The 19,209-nt window shown below is 40.7% G+C and overlaps 1 protein-coding gene across 1 annotated transcript in view; it reads left to right on the top strand.

Moving 5' to 3' along the window:
• CIB2 (calcium and integrin binding family member 2) overlaps positions 1 to 5,772 on the top strand; it is a 194,888-nt gene extending 189,116 nt beyond the window's left edge. Inside the window, exons 4-6 of the mRNA XM_053717277.1 lie at positions 2,191 to 2,338; positions 3,410 to 3,605; positions 4,625 to 5,772. Of these exons, the coding sequence (XP_053573252.1) occupies positions 2,191 to 2,338; positions 3,410 to 3,605; positions 4,625 to 4,646 (366 nt within the window). The 3' untranslated portion in view covers positions 4,647 to 5,772. The remainder of the gene's footprint in view (positions 1 to 2,190; positions 2,339 to 3,409; positions 3,606 to 4,624) is intronic.
• The last annotated feature ends 13,437 nt before the right edge of the window (positions 5,773 to 19,209 follow it).

Raw genomic sequence — 19,209 nt, forward strand, 5'->3', positions numbered from 1 at the left:
ATTTAATAGCTATTGTACCTGGTTAAAATAAATACAAAGTTGCCTGTAAAATAAATATTAATCCTAAAATAGCTACAATATAATTATAATTTATATTGTAGCTATGTTAGGATTTATTTTACAGGTAAGTATTTAGCTTTAAATAGGAATAATTTATTTAATAAGAGTTAATTTATTTTGTTAGATTTAACTTATATTTAACTTAGGGGGGTGTTAGGGTTAGGGTTAGACTTAGCTTTAGGGGTTAATACATTTATTATAGTGTTGGCGAGGTCCGGTCGGCAGATTAGGGGTTAATACTTGAAGTTAGGTGTTGGTGATGTTAGGGAGGGCATATTAGGGGTTAATACTATTTATTATAGGGTTTTTGAGGCGGGAGTGAGGCGGATTAGGGGTTAATAACTTTATTATAGTAGCGGTGAGGTCCGGTCGGCAGATTAGGGGTTAATAAGTGTAGGTAGGTGGCGGTGACGTTTGGGGTGGCAGATTAGGGGTTAATAAATATAATATAGGGGTCGGCGGTATAAGGTGCAGCAGATTAGGGGTACATAGGGATAACGTAGGTGGCGGCGGTGTGCGGTCGGCTGATTAGGGGTTAAAAAATTTTAATAGAGTGGCGGCGATGTGGGGGGACCTCGGTTTAGGGGTACATAGGTAGTTTATGGGTGTTAGTGTACTTTAGAGCACAGTAGTTAAGAGCTTTATGAACCGGCATTAGCCCAGAAAGCTCTTAACTCCTGGCTTTTTGCTGCGGCTGGAGTTTTGTCGTTAGATTTCTAACGCTCACTTCCGTCACGACTCTAAATACCAGTGTTAGAAAGATCCCATTGAAAAGATAGGATACGCAATTGACGTAAGGGGATCTGCGGTATGGAAAAGTCGCTGCTGCAAAGTGAGCATTAGACCCTTTCCTGACTGACTCTAAATACCAGCGGTAGCCCAAAACCAGTGTTAGGAGCCCCTAACGCTGGTTTTTTTACGGCTAACGCCAAACTCTAAATCTAGCCGTTAGTGTTTTTTATTTTTTGTAACTTAGCGTTTATTTTTTTTTGTAATTTAGTAATTTTAATAGTAGATTTAAATAATTTGAGTAGGGTTAGGGTTTTTTAATATGTAATATAGTTAATTTAATTGCTAGTTTAATGTAATTTTAGTATAATAGTTAGGGTAGGTTAATTAATAGTTTAGAATTAGTTTCTTTTAATTCTACAGGTAAGTTTAAATTTATTTTAAGATAGGAATTTTGTAATTTTAATGTAAAGTTAGCGGGTTGTTAGGTTTATGGGTTTTTTAGCTTAATTTAGTCTATGGCGATGTGGGGGGCTGGCGGTTTAGGGGTTAATAGGTTTAGTTAATGGTAGTGATGTGGGAGGCCAGAGGTTTAGGGGTTAATACATTTATTTAGTGGCGGCGGGATAGGGGTTAATACATTTATTTAGTTACAGCGGTGTCGGGGAGTGGTAGAATAGGGGTTAATAACATTATGTAGGTGGCGGTATTGTCGAGGCGGCAGATTAGGGGTGTTTAGACTCGGGGCTTATGTTAGGGTGTTAGCTGTAAACGTTACTTGTTTTCTACCATAGAAATCAATGGGATATCTGGCAGCATCGATATGCTTTCGGTGCTTTCAGACTCCCATTGATTCCTATGGCATCCGTGGCCTCCAGGGTGGCGGATTTAAAACCAGGTACGCTGGGACGGAATAGCCGCGAGCGTACCTGTTAACTATTTGATAACTTTTAAAAAGTGTCAAATAGTGCAAATGTGTATTCGGAACATCTGTAATGATGTAAGCATCGATCTTTGTCTGATTGAGACCAGCGGATCGTATGTTACGTCACAGATTTCAACTTTTGCCGGTCTGTAGGCTTTGATAAATAAGTTTGAATCAAGCTCGCCACAATTACTCTGCGGTATTCCAGCGTATTTGCGGTTGACGGCTTGATAAATATCCCCCATAGCATCTACAATTATCCCAGGACTAGCAAGGAAGCATGCATCTGGCACGTGCAGCCATAGTTACTTACATTTCCTTTCCTATTCAGTTCATGGAAGTTTACTCCAAAATCTCATGTGATTATAGTAAAATGCCATGAAATCACTGCAAAACAAAGTGTGAACTCAGCATTGATCAGCATCACTTGATTACTGAATGGCTTCTATTTGATGACCAGCATTCTCTTTCTGCAGGAAAATCCTTTCAAGGAGAGAATTGTTCAGGCTTTCTCTGAAGATGGAGAAGGGAACCTCAGTTTCAATGATTTTGTGGACATGTTTTCAGTCATGAGTGAGATGGCCCCTCGAGAGCTGAAAGCAATATATGCCTTCAAGATCTATGGTAATTTCTCTTTAAACTTACATTTATACCACGTTGTCATTTTGCTAGTAATATGTGCATTGATTTGCAGTCCAGTGGTACATCACCCTTGAAAATCATCATCTTATTGAGCTCCTGACCTTATCAAGAAGTCATTGTGTAGAATGTTGCAGAGTCAGATGTCTGAATCCTACAGGGTGCTCTACAGTGTCTATAGGGCAGTGGTAAAACAACATAATATTCAGAGTTAAATTACAGGAAAAACAAACAAAATAGTTAATGAAATTACATTGCAAGTTTCAGTTTAATATACCTTTTTCCAAATATTTATATACAGTAAAAGATCATCTACTTATAATATACTGTTATAGATATATTTAAAAAGGAACAGGCAGACAATTTTCTAGACAGGGAATGTATCCACCTAACATTGGCTGGTGAAATTTAATATTGCACAAGAACTCACTTCTCAATGAATACAATCTGATCAGTCTGGAGTGATATGAATCTGCTACCTCTGAGGTCTAACTTCCGCTCTTTCTTAAAGGGACATTAAACACTAAATGCATGCTAGATAGAATGATGCATTCAAAGAAAATATTAGTCCATGACTAACATGCAGACGTATTTTTTAAAGTTTCATTAGTTGTTTTAAGTGACAAAATAAGTGTAAAGTTTTAGTGTCTATAAAGCACTGGGAGCTGCCATGTTGTAACTTGTGTTACCTTCTCTGCTGTGGCCAATTAGGGTCAGTTATAAATAGGTCACTAGAGTGTGCAGCCAATGGTTGTGCTGGATTTAACAGTGTTCTGCACTTCCATTTCTAACAGGAACTGAAAAGCTCACAATTTCAGAATGGAATTACAGGCAAAGAGGACAAAATAAATAATGAAAGTATATTGCAGAGTTGTTTTATTATATACAATTTATCATTTTATATTACCATCTCAAAGTGTTTAATGTCCCTTTAAATTGCTGTTGCTGCAAGAGCTCAGAAGTTGCGAATGCAGCTTCATAAATGAGCGCCTGATTGTCATTTCATAAAAGTGTTACTATGGATTTTTTCTATTTGTTTTCTTTTATGTCTTTTAGATTTCAACACAGACAACTTCATTTGTAAATCAGATTTGGAAAAGACTCTCAACAAGTTGACACGAGAAGAGTTAGAGGAGGAGGAGGTGACTCTGGTGTGTGAGAAAGTTATTGAAGAGGCAGATATGGACGGTGATGGTAAACTGGCCTTTGCTGACTTTGAAAATATGATTTCCAAAGCTCCTGATTTTCTCAGGTAAAGCGTTTAATAAACCAGCTGTATTGCTTATTTTCAAATATCATGGTCCTGGTTTATTAATGTATCTTCACAATTACAAAATGTCTGCTTCCTGGTTCTTTATATACATAGTTTATACTTGTTTTAGATGAAAAACCTCTAAATAGACATTAAACTCCAAATTGTTAAAGGGATATGAAACTTTTATTTTAGATTCGGACAGAGCATACAATTTAAAAAAAAAAAAAGTTTACAAGTTACTTCTGTTATCAAATTTGTTTAATTCTCATGTTATTCTTTGTTGAAGAGATACCTAGGTAGGTCTCTAGAGCACTACATGGCAGAAAATAATAATATTCTTGCAAAACTGCTGACATATAGTGTTCCAGACACATGCACACTCCTGAGTACATCTCTGCTTTTAAAAAAAAAAAAGAGAACAAGAGAACAAAGAAAATTTAATAATTGAAGTTAATTAACAAGTTGTTTAAAATTGTATGCTCAATATAAAATCATGAAAATTTTGATTTATATGTCCCTTTAACTTTATTGTCCCTTAAAAACAATAAAATCAATTCATGAAATGTCATTAAAAAAAATGTAATTATCATTTTGTAAACAACCAAACAATTGAAATAGTAGATTAGAGTTGTGATGGCTGTAGCTTAAAACTGTGATTTATGCAATAGTTCAAACTTTTTATTAATCCAGAAAAAGATCATGTTTATTAATATGTGACCAGCGTATGCACAAAAACTTTAGGTTCTGGGAACACCCAAGATAAGCTGATTAAAAGGCCCAAATTGGTTTATGTGCTATGTATGATATTAGTGTAATTTATTTTTGAATTTAAAATATCATATTAATCACCTTCTGCAACTGTTACCTGATTAGCAAATCTGTGCATGTAGAATCAAAACACATTCAACAATATTTTGTAAAGTTATGTTAAAACCTAATATTACAAGATTTATATTTAAGAACTACAACATAATAAAAGATGTCCATTATTAAAAATGTTATATTTTTTCTTGCAGTACTTTCCATATAAGAATATGAAGATGCTGTAAATGAACAATTTTGCTGGTCCACATTTGCTGAATCTCAGGCTTCCACTGGCCCCAGCCTCTCCAAACCTGCAAAAAAAAAATGTCGCCATCTGCAGGAAGCTGACTTCACAAGAGGAAGTCCAATTTTTCAGAATCTGAGGATGTGTTTCATTACTATTTTTATAAATCAAAGATTTAATATTATTGACAACAAAAAACAAGTAAAGAGCTCAAAATACAGACTGTGTGTGGAAAGTCTGGGTGTGGAAAAAATAAAAGAATAATTATTAAAAAAAAGTAATGACGGCACAAAATTGTAAAATAGTTACATTTTACAGAGGCGTACAATTCCTTGTCATGTTTGAGGTTCACTATAAGAAGAGAAAGCACCATTTTTATTCAACAGTTTTATAATTCACAATACATTTAGTCTATTTATTTTATCAACAGACCACAAGTATCTCATTATTAACAAGGAATATATATTGTATTTATATTATTTTTTTTACGTTTTAAGTTGACAGAAGAAAAATATGGCAAAAAAGAATGACCTTACAGTTTAGCTGGGGAAAGGAAGATGTTTAGGGGAATATGAGAGTGAAAAACTTTATGGTGTGATTCGGTAACATTGATGGATGACATACAGAATGCGCCATTTCAACATAGAGGATATATTTACAGATTTAAAATTCACAAATGACATCATTTTACAGAAATTAACTTTGTAAGAGAATAAAGAAGAATTTTGAGAGGATTATTGGGTAGAAATAGTAATACTGCAACCACCCAAAATCCTGTTAGACATTGATTTTTATAAAATTAATCCCGGTATTGATTATTGATTTATGTTGGAGAACAAGTCAAGAAGATACGGAAAAACATATACAGTACATATTCTGAATTTGACTGGCAAATGGACGTATTTCCAGTAACCTGCTACCTAGGCTGTATAATTCTGCACTTTGAAGAAGCAACGTTCATAAGGGCTAGAATGGGAGTGAACTGGCTCACTCTGCAACTTTATTAAAGGTGGGGCAAAATGTATGCAAGCTTCCAAAGAGACAAATCAGTAAACTTTTAAAGGGCATTGCTTGCTTGGGAAAAGTTTCTATTTACATTAAAAGTTTTCTTGAAAAAAAAAATATGGTGCCTTTTGTAATGGTTTTGAGTATCTGTATAATAACTTACCAAAACAAGAAATTTGGATGAGTTTGATGGAAGTGACATGTCTGTGCAAATAAATCACTGAGACAAATACTGAACATGATTTGTTACAGCATATTTATTAAACGTATTATGTTTTTTTAGGGATTTTTCACAGTAGGCACAACATAATTGTATTTTGGATGCTCTTTTTTTGCAATGTATATTTTGTAATCCTAAATCTGAAATTGATTTCTGTTGACAGAAACGATAGGTCAAGCTTATCCTCTTTTCAGTTAATATTACTGTTATGTATGTTTTTTTGTAAATAAATTCTACAAGATTCTATAGCCTTTTGGGGCTGCTTGATTTAAAATCATTTTTAGATTCGACCTTAGATTATTCAAATGTAAAAAAAAATAAAACATATTCAGAAACACGAGTACCCTAAGTTTTCTGGGAACAGCAGAACTGTCAAGACTTGGGTCCCACAAAAACCTAGTGCACACTCATGTTACCTATTCTACCAGAGGTCCCCATTCTCACTGATGATAACTTTATGCTAATCCAAACTCTTAGGTCCTTATCTGCAACATGTACTGTGTGCAGGCAGCATACACGTGGCAGCAATACTGGAGGGAAAAAAAAAACAGTTTACCTTTGCCTTTTTTATATATGGTTAAATAAATGCTTGGTATTTTACTATAGTAACTGTCTGTCTATCTAGCTAATTACAGCCCAATAACAATGACCTACCTGAAGATTTTACAATCTAATGTTGTCATCACAAGGAGAATATAAAAATGTCACTTCCCGGCCCGGAGGGCAGGTACCACTTATAGAGGGCTCTACAGGGATGGGATATTTTGTTTCATACTTAGGGCAGATTTAATAAGCAGCGAATGCTTCTTAATCCGTCCGAAGTTTCTGGCGATCCGGAAACTGAAGTTAAAAAGCAGCGGTTGTAAGACCGCTGCTCCTTAACTTGTCCGCCATCTTTTAGGTGGCTAACTGCAATCATCCCGATCAGATACGATTGGGATGATTGACACCCCCTGTTAGAGGCCAATTGGCCGTGAATGTGCAGGGGGCTTCATTGCACAAGCATTTCTTGTGAAATGCGTGTGGAATGTTAAATGGCTTTTAGCGATTCCGGGGCGGACATGATTCGCTATAGCGAATCATGTCCGACCGTAGTTTAACAAATTGACCCCATAGTATCAGATTTCTTTATGTATTTATTTGTTGCAGAATGTTACTTTTTTACCTGTTGTCTTATCGTTCTTAGAGCATCGTTTATGCAATAAAAACCTAGTGTCGCCTCACACACAGCACATGAGCGCATCTTACTATAACCTTAGTAATTTAGGGGTTTCTTCTATAAAGGTAAGACGAGTCCACGGATTCATCCTTTACTTGTGGGATATTATCCTCCTGCTAACAGGAAGTGGCAAAGAGCACCACAGCAGAGCTGTCTATTTGGCTCCTCCCTTAGCTCCACCCCCAGTCATTCTCTTTGCCTACTCTAAGTACTAGGAAGGGTAAAGTGAAAGAGGTGATAAAATATTAGTTTCTCCAACATAGGTGTGTCCGGTCCACGGCGTCATCCTTACTTGTGGGATATTCTCTTCCCCAACAGGAAATGGCAAAGAGCCCAGCAAAGCTGGTCACATGATCCCTCCTAGGCTCCGCCTACCCCAGTCATTCTCTTTGCCGTTGTACAGGCAACATCTCCACGGAGATGGCTTAGAGTTTTTTAGTGTTTAACTGTAGTTTTTTATTATTCAATCAAGAGTTTGTTATTTTAAAATAGTGCTGGTATGTACTATTTACTCTGAAACAGAAAAGAGATGAAGATTTCTGTTTGTATGAGGAAAATGATTTTAGCATACCGTTACTAAAATCCATGGCTGTTCCACACAGGACTGTTGAGAGGAATTAACTTCAGTTGGGGGAACAGTGAGCAGTCTTTTGCTGCTTGAGGTATGACACATTCTAACAAGACGATGTAATGCTGGAAGCTGTCATTTTCCCTATGGGATCCGGTAAGCCATTTTTATTCAGACAGTAAATAAGGGCTTCACAAGGGCTTATTAAGACTGTGGACATTTTCTGGGCTAAATCGATTCATATATTACCTATATTTAGCCTTGAGGAATCATTTAATCTGGGTATTTTTGTTAAATAATATCGGCAGGCACTGTTTTTAGACACCTTATTCTCTAGGGGCTTTCCCTAATCATAGGCAGAGCCTCATTTTCGCGCCGGTATTGCGCACTTGTTTTTGAGCAGGCATGACATGCAGTCGCATGTGTGAGGAGCTCTGATACATAGAAAAGACTTTCTGAAGGCGTCATTTGGTATCGTATTCCCCTTTTGGGCTTGGTTGGGTCTCAGCAAAGCAGATACCAGGGACTGTAAAGGGGTTAAAGTTAAAAACGGCTCCGGTTCCGTTATTTTAAGGGTTAAAGCTTCCAAATTTGGTGTGCAATACTTTTAAGGCTTTAAGACACTGTGGTGAAATTTTGGTGAATTTTGAACAATTCCTTCATACTTTTTCGCAATTGCAGTAATAAAGTGTGTTCAGTTTAAAATTTAAAGTTACAGTAACGGTTTTATTTTAAAACGTTTTTTGTACTTTGTTATCAAGTTTATGCCTGTTTAACATGTCTGAACTACCAGATAGACTGTGTTCTGAATGTGGGGAAGCCAAGGTTCCTTCTCATTTAAATAAATGTGATTTATGTGACACTGAAAATGATGCCCAAGATGATTCCTCAAGTGAGGGGAGTAAGCATGGTACTGCATCATTCCCTCCTTCGTCTACACGAGTCTTGCCCACTCAGGAGGCCCCTAGTACATCTAGCACGCCAATACTCCTTACTATGCAACAATTAACGGCTGTAATGGATAATTCTATCAAAAACATTTTAGCCAAAATGCCCACTTATCAGCGTAAGCGCGACTGCTCTGTTTTAGATACTGTAGAGCATGAGGACGCTGATGATAATGGTTCTGAAATGCCCCTACACCAGTCTGAGGGGGCCAGGGAGGTTTTGTCTGAGGGAGAAATTTCAGATTCAGGGAAAATTTCTCAACAAGCTGAACCCGATGTGATTACATTTAAATTTAAGTTGGAACATCTCCGCACTCTGCTTAAGGAGGTATTATCCACTCTGGATGATTGTGAGAATTTGATCATCCCAGAGAAACTATGTAAAATGGACAAGTTCCTAGAGGTCCCGGGGCTCCCAGAAGCTTTTCCTATACCCAAGCGGGTGGCGGACATTGTAAATAAAGAATGGGAAAGGCCCGGTATACCTTTCGTCCCTCCCCCCATATTTAAAAAATTGTTTCCTATGGTCGACCCTAGAAAGGACTTATGGCAGACTGTCCCCAAGGTCGAGGGAGCGGTTTCTACTTTAAACAAACGCACCACTATACCCATAGAAGATAGTTGTGCTTTCAAAGATCCTATGGATAAAAAATTAGAAGGTTTGCTTAAAAAGATGTTTGTTCAGCAAGGTTACCTTCTACAACCAATTTCATGCATTGTCCCTGTCACTACAGCCGCGTGTTTCTGGTTCGATGAGCTAGTAAAGGCGATCGATAGTGATTCTCCTCCTTATGAGGAGATTATGGACAGAATCCGTGCTCTCAAATTGGCTAATTCTTTCACCCTAGACGCCACTTTGCAATTGGCTAGGTTAGCGGCGAAGAATTCTGGGTTTGCTATTGTGGCGCGTAGAGCGCTTTGGTTGAAATCTTGGTCAGCGGATGCGTCTTCCAAGAACAAACTCCTTAACATTCCTTTCAAGGGGAAAAACGCTGTTTGGCCCTGACTTGAAAGAGATTATCTCTGATATCACTGGGGGTAAGGGCCACGCCCTTCCTCAGGATAGGTCTTTCAAGGCCAAAAATAAACCTAATTTTCGTCCCTTTCGTAGAAACGGACCAGCCCCAAGTGCTACGTCCTCTAAGCAAGAGGGTAATACTTCTCAAGCCAAGCCAGCCTGGAGACCAATGCAAGGCTGGAACAAGGGAAAGCAGGCCAAGAAACCTGCCACTGCTACCAAGACAGCATGAAATGTTGGCCCCCCGATCCGGGACCGGATCTGGTGGGGGGCAGACTCTCTCTCTTCGCTCAGGCTTGGGCAAGAGATGTTCTGGATCCTTGGGCACTAGAAATAGTCTCCCAAGGTTATCTTCTGGAATTCAAGGGGCTTCCCCCAAGGGGGAGGTTCCCACAGGTCTCAATTGTCTTCAGACCACATAAAGAGACAGGCATTCTTACATTGTGTAGAAGACCTGTTAAAAATGGGAGTGATTCATCCTGTTCCATTAGGAGAACAAGGGATGGGGTTCTACTCCAATCTGTTCATAGTTCCCAAAAAAAGAGGGAACGTTCAGACCAATCTTAGATCTCAAGATCTTAAACAAGTTTCTCAAGGTTCCATCGTTCAAAATGGAAACCATTCGAACAATTCTTCCTTCCATCCAGGAAGGTCAATTCTTGACCACGGTGGATTTAAAGGATGCGTATCTACATATTCCTATCCACAAGGAACATCATCGGTTCCTAAGGTTCGCATTCCTGGACAAGCATTACCAGTTCGTGGCGCTTCCTTTCGGATTAGCCACTGCTCCAAGGATTTTCACAAAGGTACTGGGGTCCCTTCTAGCGGTGCTAAGACCAAGGGGCATTGCAGTAGTACCTTACTTGGACGACATTCTGATTCAAGCGTCGTCCCTTCCTCAAGCAAAGGCTCACACGGACATAGTCCTGGCCTTTCTCAGATCTCACGGATGGAAAGTGAACGTGGAAAAGAGTTCTCTATCTCCGTCGACAAGGGTTCCCTTCTTGGGAACAATAATAGACTCCTTAGAAATGAGGATTTTTTCTGACAGAGGCCAGAAAAACAAAACTTCTAAACTCTTGTCAAACACTTCATTCCGTTCCTCTTCCTTCCATAGCGCAGTGCATGGAAGTAATAGGTTTGATGGTAGCGGCAATGGACATAGTTCCTTTTGCGCGCATTCATCTAAGACCATTACAACTGTGCATGCTCAGTCAGTGGAATGGGGACTATACAGACTTGTCTCCGAAGATACAAGTAAATCAGAGGACCAGAGACTCACTCCGTTGGTGGCTGTCCCTGGACAACCTGTCACAAGGGATGACCTTCCGCAGACCAGAGTGGGTCATTGTCACGACCGACGCCAGTCTGATGGGCTGGGGCGCGGTCTGGGGATCCCTGAAAGCTCAGGGTCTTTGGTCTCGGGAAGAATCTCTTCTACCGATAAATATTCTGGAACTGAGAGCGATATTCAATGCTCTCAAGGCTTGGCCTCAGCTAGCAAAGGCCAAGTTCATACGGTTTCAATCAGACAACATGACGACTGTTGCGTACATCAACCATCAGGGGGGAACAAGGAGTTCCCTGGCGATGGAAGAAGTGACCAAAATCATTCAATGGGCGGAGACTCACTCCTGCCACCTGTCTGCAATCCACATCCCAGGAGTGGAAAATTGGGAAGCGGATTTTCTGAGTCGTCAGACATTACACAAGGTTCCTTGCTACGGGTCCAGATCCAGGGATACCAAGGCGACTCTAGTAGATGCACTAGTAGCACCTTGGACCTTCAAACTAGCTTATGTATTCCCGCCGTTTCCTCTCATCCCCAGGCTGGTAGCCAGGATCAATCAGGAGAGGGCGTCGGTGATCTTGTTAGCTCCTGCGTGGCCACGCAGGGACTTGGTATGCAGGATCTGGTGAATATGTCATCGGCTCCACAATGGAAGCTACCTTTGAGACGAGACCTTCTTGTTCAAGGTCCGTTCGAACATCCGAATCTGGTCTCACTCCAGCTGACTGCTTGGAGATTGAACGCTTGATCTTATCAAAACGAGGGTTCTCAGATTCTGTTATTGATACTCTTGTTCAGGCCAGAAAGCCTGTAACTAGAAAAATTTACCACAAAATATGGAAAAAATATATCTGTTGGTGTGAATCTAAAGGATTCCCTTGGGACAAGGTAAAGATTCCTAAGATTCTATCCTTTCTTCAAGAAGGATTGGAGAAAGGATTATCTGCAAGTTCCTTGAAGGGACAGATTTCTGCCTTGTCTGTGTTACTTCACAAAAAACTGGCAGCTGTGCCAGATGTTCAAGCCTTTGTTCAGGCTCTGGTTAGAATCAAGCCTGTTTACAAACCTTTGACTCCTCCTTGGAGTCTCAACTTAGTTCTTCAGTTCTTCAGGGGGTTCCGTTTTGAACCCTTACATTCCGTTGATATTAAGTTATTATCTTGGAAAGTTTTGTTTTTGGTTGCAATTTCTTCTGCTAGAAGAGTTTCAGAATTATCTGCTTTGCAGTGTTCTCCTCCTTATCTGGTGTTCCATGCAGATAAGGTGGTTTTACGTACTAAACCTGGTTTTCTTCCAAAAGTTGTTTCTAACAAAAACATTAACCAAGAGATAGTCGTGCCTTCTTTGTGTCCGAAACCAGTTTCAAAGAAGGAACGGTTGTTGCACAATTTGGATGTTGTTCGCGCTCTAAAATTCTATTTAGATGCTACAAAGGATTTTAGACAAACATCTTCCTTGTTTGTTGTTTATTCTGGTAAAAGGAGAGGTTAAAAAGCAACTTCTACCTCTCTCTCTTTTTGGATTAAAAGCATCATCAGATTGGCTTACGAGACTGCCGGACGGCAGCCTCCTGAAAGAATCACAGCTCATTCCACTAGGGCTGTGGCTTCCACATGGGCCTTCAAGAACGAGGCTTCTGTTGATCAGATATGTAGGGGCAGCGACTTGGTCTTCACTGCACACTTTTACCAAATTTTACAAGTTTGATACTTTTGCTTCTTCTGAGGCTATTTTTGGGAGAAAGGTTTTGCAAGCCGTGGTGCCTTCCATTTAGGTGACCTGATTTGCTCCCTCCCTTCATCCGTGTCCTAAAGCTTTGGTATTGGTTCCCACAAGTAAGGATGACGCCGTGGACCGGACACACCTATGTTGGAGAAAACAGAATTTATGTTTACCTGATAAATTACTTTCTCCAACGGTGTGTCCGGTCCACGGCCCGCCCTGGTTTTTTAATCAGGTCTGATAATTTATTTTCTTTAACTACAGTCACCACGGTATCATATGGTTTCTCCTATGCAAATATTCCTCCTTAATAGTCGGTCGAATGACTGGGGTAGGCGGAGCCTAGGAGGGATCATGTGACCAGCTTTGCTGGGCTCTTTGCCATTTCCTGTTGGGGAAGAGAATATCCCACAAGTAAGGATGACGCCGTGGACCGGACACACCGTTGGAGAAAGTAATTTATCAGGTAAACATAAATTCTGTTTTTTAATTTCTTCAAGCAAGAGTTTGTTATTTTAAATGGTACCGGTGTGTACTATTTACTCTCAGGCAGCAGATGGATGAAGACTGCTGCCTGGAGGATGATGATCTTAGCATTTGTAACTAAGGTCCATTGCTGTTCCCATAGAGGCTGAGGAGTACAGGAAACTTCAGTGTGAGGAACGTTTTCATGCTATACAGCAGTGAGGTATGTTCAGTCATATTTTTCTGGAGAGACTGTGTATTTCAGAAAGGCTGACATTATACCCTGGAGGGTAAGGGTAAGCAGTAATCCTAGAGCTACAAGAATGGCATTACTAAGCTTGCATAAGGGGCCAATTACAAATATGGTTGACACTGAGTTGTAAATGTTTGTGGGCAAACGTTTTTATGATTTGGGAGTGCTTTAGCGTTTTGTGGGCAATAACGTTTTGGGCAACTTTATTGAGGGTACACTTGGCTTAATGTTTGGGTCTCAGAACCCACATGGCTAGTTTAAAACCACTCTGGTGCGGTTCTTTGAGGCTGTGGAGACATCGAGTGAGATGGGCGGGGCCTATTTTCACGCCTCAGATGCGCAGTTAGTTTTTCTCAGCAAGCAGCACGCTCTAACTCCTGAGGGCCCTGGTGGATGTTTTGGGCCAAATCGAAGCTTTAACCCCATATTTATAATCCCTGAGGGCAGGTAGGGCCACAGCAGGGCTGTGGCAAGGTGCTGAGGGTGTTTTTTCCGGATCTGGGCCTATTTTCAATCCAGTTTGCAAATTAAAGGGACACTGTACCCAAATTTTTTCTTTTGTAATTCAGAAAGAGCATACCATTTTAAGCAACTTTCTAATTTACTCCTATTATCAATTTTTCTTCGTTCTCTTGCTATCATTATTTGAAAAAGAAGGCATCTAAGCTTTTTTTTGGTTTCAGGACTCTGGACAGCACTTTTTTATTGGTGGATGAATTTATCCACCAATCAGCAAGGACAACCCAGGTTGTTCACCAAAAATGGGCCGGCATCTAAACTTACATTCTTGCATTTCAAATAAAGATACCAAGAGAATGAAGAAAATTTGATAATAGGAAAAAATTAGAAAGTTGCTTAAAATTTCATGCTCAATCTGAATCACGAAAGAAAGTTTTTGGGTACAGTGTCCCTTTAAGGGGTTAAATGTTAAAATTCCTTGTGGGGCAATCTAACTACTTATATTGTGTCTGCATACAAATTTTGAAAAAATTGGTGCATGTTTAGGCTGTTTTGCAGAACGTGTATCCTTTTTTTCTCTTAAAGGCGCAGTACCGTTTTTTAAGATTGTTACTTTTTTCACTAAATAAAGTGTTTGCAATTTTTGTTTCTAGTCATTACTAGCCTGTTCACATGTCTGACATTGAGAAAAGTCAATGTTCAATATGTTTAGAAGCCATTGTGGAACCTCCACTTAGAATGTGTCCCTCATGCACTGAAAGGTCAATAAATTGTAAAGAACATATTTTACCTACTAAAAGTATGTCGCAGGATGATTCTCAGTCAGAAGGGAATCAGGTTATGCCATCTAATTCTCCCCAAGTGTCACAAACGCCCGCACAAGCGACACCAAGTACTTCTAGTGCGTCTAATTCTTTCACCCCTGCAAGATATGGCCGCAGTTATGAATACTTCCCTCACAGAGGTTTTATCTAAGCTGCCTGGGTTGCAGTAGGTCTGGTGTGAGAACAAACGTTGAACCCTCTGATGCTTTATTAGCCATATCCGATGTACCCTCACAATGTTCTGAAGTGAGGGATTTGCTGGCTGAGGGAGAGATTTATGATTCAGGAAATATGTTCCCTCCGACAGACTCAGATATGACGGCTTTTAAATTTAAACTAGAACACCTCTGCTTATTGCTCAGGGAGGTTTTAGCGACTCTGGATGATTGTGACCCTTTTGTAGGTCCAGAGAAATTGTGTAAAATGGACAGATTCCTAGAGGTTCCTTCACAAACGTTAGTAATAGAATTTTTGTTATACTACGCCAGTGGGTGTGCTCGATCTGGTAGTTAATATATATTTATTTTATAGATATTTTTTAGATATATTTTTTATATATTATCTACATATTGTATTTTACCAAATCATTAGATTTTTAGATTATCAGAGCCCATTGCGGCTTTTTAAACTGTGCGGGCTATTTGTCATTACCGCACTGGGTAATTTCCCATTACACTTGCAACTTAGGAGGTGTGTAACTACAAGCACCTCATTGGATAGTTTACGCCAATGGAACTCCCAGCAGGGGGACACACCCACGTACATGCGCAGTATGCATTTGGAGACGCTGTACTATTTGTTATAAGTTCGTGGTTTTTATGTGTTTCATTATACACTTATGCACCTGAGGAAACGGTCACGTACAGACCGAGAAACGTTGTGTAAATAAAGTCTCATTGATTTTATAACTGCAGCCACAAACTTTCTTTTTTTGACATCTTTATTGGCAATATTGTAGTTTGTCATAACTATACAAACCACCTTTTGCCTTGCTGTATTACTCCCCCTCGGAGAGTACGGATCTGAATTGGATATCTGGATTTGGGGAAAACCGCAAGTGAGTCCTTTTGGAACATTGGCTGGGAGCCAGGACCACCAGCGTAGCCATCCAAATTGGCAGAGACAAGCGGAACCTTACCACCCACAGTGGGAGTGGGAGTTAGCTGGACAACTCTGAGAGTCCAGGAGGCACCTGTGACACTTCTCAAGTGTCTTTCATCCTGTGAGTATTTGGTATATTTGCAAAGCGTGTCCCATCTCATTGGTAACCGCACTATGTTGGCGCCTTCTTTTATCTTTTTTTCTAGAGGTTCCTGCCTACACTGATGTTTTTCCGGTCCCTAAGAGGATTTCAGAAATTGTTACTAAGGAGTGGGATAGACCAGGTATTCCGTTCGCTCCCCCTCCTACTTTTAAGAAAATGTTTCCCATATCAGACGCCATGCAGGACTCGTGGCAGACGGTCCCTAAGGTGGAGGGAGCTATTTCTACCCTGGCTAAGCGTACAACTATACCTATTGAGGACAGTTGTGCTTTCAAAGATCCTATGTATAAAAAATTAGAGGGTCTCCTGAAGAAAATATTTGTTCATCAAGGTTTTCTTCTCCAACCTATAGCGTGCATTGTTCCTGTAACTACTGCAGTGTCCTTTTGGTTCGAGGCTCTGTAAGAGGCTCTTCAGGTTGAGACCCCATTAGATGACATTCTGGATAGAATTAGGGCTCTCAAGCTAGCTAATTCTTTCATTACAGATGCCGCTTTTCAATTGGCTAAATTAGTGGCGAAGAATTCAGGTTTTGCCATTTTAGCGCGTAGAGCATTATGGCTTGAGTCCTGGTCTGCTGATGTGTCATCAAAAGCTAAGCTTTTAGCCATCCCTTTCAAGGGTAAGACCCTATTCGGGCCTGAACTGAAAGAGACAAACTGATTCAGACATCACCCTATCCATGCCCTTCCTCAGGATAAGACAAATAGGATGAGGACCAAACAAAATAATTTTCGTTCCTTTCGAAACTTCAAAGGTGGGTCCCTCTACCTCTTCCCCTGCTGCAAAGCAAGAGGGGAATTTTGCTCAATCCAAGTCAGTCTGGAGATCTAACCAGACTTGGAACAAGGGTAAACAGGCCAAGAAGCCTGCTGCTGCCACCAAGACAGCATGAAGGGGTAGCCCCTGATCCGGGACCAGATCTAGTAGGGGGCAGACTTTCTCTCTTCGCTCAGGCTTGGGCAAGAGACGTTCAGGACTCCTGGGCTTTAGAAATAGTAACCCAGGGGTATCTTCTAGATTTCAAAGATTTCTCCCCCCAATGGGGAGATTCCATCTTTCTCAATTGTCTGTAAACCAGACAAAAAGAGAGGCGTTCTTACGCTGTTGTAGAAGACCTATATGCCATTGGAGTGATCTACCCAGTTCCGAAAACAGAACAGGGGCAAGGGTTCTACTCCAATCTGTTTGTGGTTCCCAAAAAAGAGGGAACCTTCAGACCAATTTTGGATCTTAAGATCCTAAACAAATTCCTCAGAGTCCCATCCTTCAAGATGGAGATCATTCTGACTATTTTGCCGATGATCCAGGAGGGTCAATATATGACCACCGTGGACTTAAAGGATGCGTATCTACACATTCCTATCCACAAAGATCATCACCAGTTCCTCAGGTTCGCCTTTCTGGACAAGCATTACCAGTTTGTGGTTCTTCCCTTCGGCTCCCAGAATTTTCACAAAGGTGCTAGGGTCCCTTCTGGCGGTTCTAAGGCGCGGGGCATAGCTGTGGAGTCTTATCTGGACGATATCTTAATCCAGGCGTCAACTTACCAACTAGCCAAGTCTTACACAGACATCGTGTTGGCTTTTCTAAGATCTCACGGGTGGAAGGTGAACGTAAAAAAGGGTTCACTTATCCCTCTCACAAGAGTTCCATTCCTGGGAACTCTGATAGATTCGGTGGACATGAAAATTTTTCTGACGGAGGTCAGGAAATCAAAAATGTTATCCATCTGCCAAGCTCTTCATTCCATTCCTCGGCCGTCAGTGGCTCAGTGTATGGAGGTAATCGGCTTAATGGTAGCAGCAATGGACATAGTTCCGTTTGCTCGCTTGCATCTCAGACCACTGCAACTTTGCATGCTCAAACAGTGGAATGGGGATTATGCAGATTTATCTCCTCAGATAAATCTGGACCAAGAGACCAGAGACTCTCTTCTTTGGTGGTTGTCACAGGATCATCTGTCCAAGGGAATGTGTATCCGCAGGCCAGCGTGGGGTCATAGTAACGACGGACGCAAGCCTATTGGGCTGGGGTGCAGTCTGGAATTCCCTGAAAGCACAGGGGTTTGTGGACTCAGGAGGAGGCCCTCCTCCCAATAAATGTTCTAGAACTGAGAGCGATATTCAACGCGCTTCAGGCGTGGCCTCAGCTGGCGGTCGGCCAGATTCATAAGATTCCAGTCGGACAATATCACGACTGTAGCATATATCAATCATCAGGGGGGGAACAAAGAGTTTCTCTAGCGATGATAGAGGTTACCAAATAATTCAATGGGCAGAGACTCACTCTTGCCATCTATCAGCAATCTATATCCCAGGAGTGGAGAACTGGGAAGCGAATTTTCTAAGTCATCAGACTTTTTCATCCGGGGGGAGTGGGGACTCCATCCGGAGGTGTTTGCACAATTGATTCAGCAATGGGGGCACACCAGAATTGGATCTGAAGGCGTCTCGTCAGAATACCAAACTTCCTTGTTACGGGTCCAGGTCAAGGGTCCTCAGGCAGTACTTGATAGATGCTCTAGCAGTACCCTGGTCGTTCAACCTGGCTTATTGTGTTTCCACCATTTCCTCTCCTTCCTCGTTTGATTGCCAGAATCAAACAGGAGAGAGCTTCGGTGTTTTTGATGAGCACCTGCGTGGCCACGCAGGACTTGGTATGCAGACCTGGTGGACATGTCATCTCTTCCACCATGGTCTCTGCCACTGAGACAGGACCTTCTGATTCAAGGTCCGTTCCAGTATCCAAATCTAGTTTCTCTGCGACTGACTGCTTGGAGACTGAACGCCTTGATCTTATCCAAGCGGGGGTTCTCTGAGTCGGTCATAGATACCTTGATCAGGCTCGAAAGCCTGTCACCAAGAAAATTTATCATAAGATATGGCATAAATATCTTTATTGGTGCGAATCCAAAGGCTACTCATGGAGTAAGATCAGGATTCCTAGGATTTTGTCCTTTTTCCAAGAAGGATTGGAGAAGGGGCTATCAGCTAGTTCCTTAAAAGGACAGATATTTGCTTTATCAATTCTACTGCACAAAACGTCTGGCAGATGTTCCAGACGGTCAGTCGTTCTGTCAGGCTTTAGTTAGAATCAAGCCTGTGTTTAAACCTGTTGCTCCGCCATGGAGTTTGAATTTTGTTCTTAAAGTTCTTCAGGGGGTTCCGTTTGAACCTATGCATTCCATAGATATTAAGCTTCTATCTTGGAAAGTTCTGTTTTTAGTTGCTATCTCTTCGGCTCGAAGAGTTTCTGAACTATCTGCATTCCAATCCGACTTGCCTTATCTTGT

The sequence above is a fragment of the Bombina bombina genome, chromosome 6 (genome assembly GCF_027579735.1).
Source record: "Bombina bombina isolate aBomBom1 chromosome 6, aBomBom1.pri, whole genome shotgun sequence".
Classification (NCBI taxonomy): domain Eukaryota; kingdom Metazoa; phylum Chordata; class Amphibia; order Anura; family Bombinatoridae; genus Bombina; species Bombina bombina.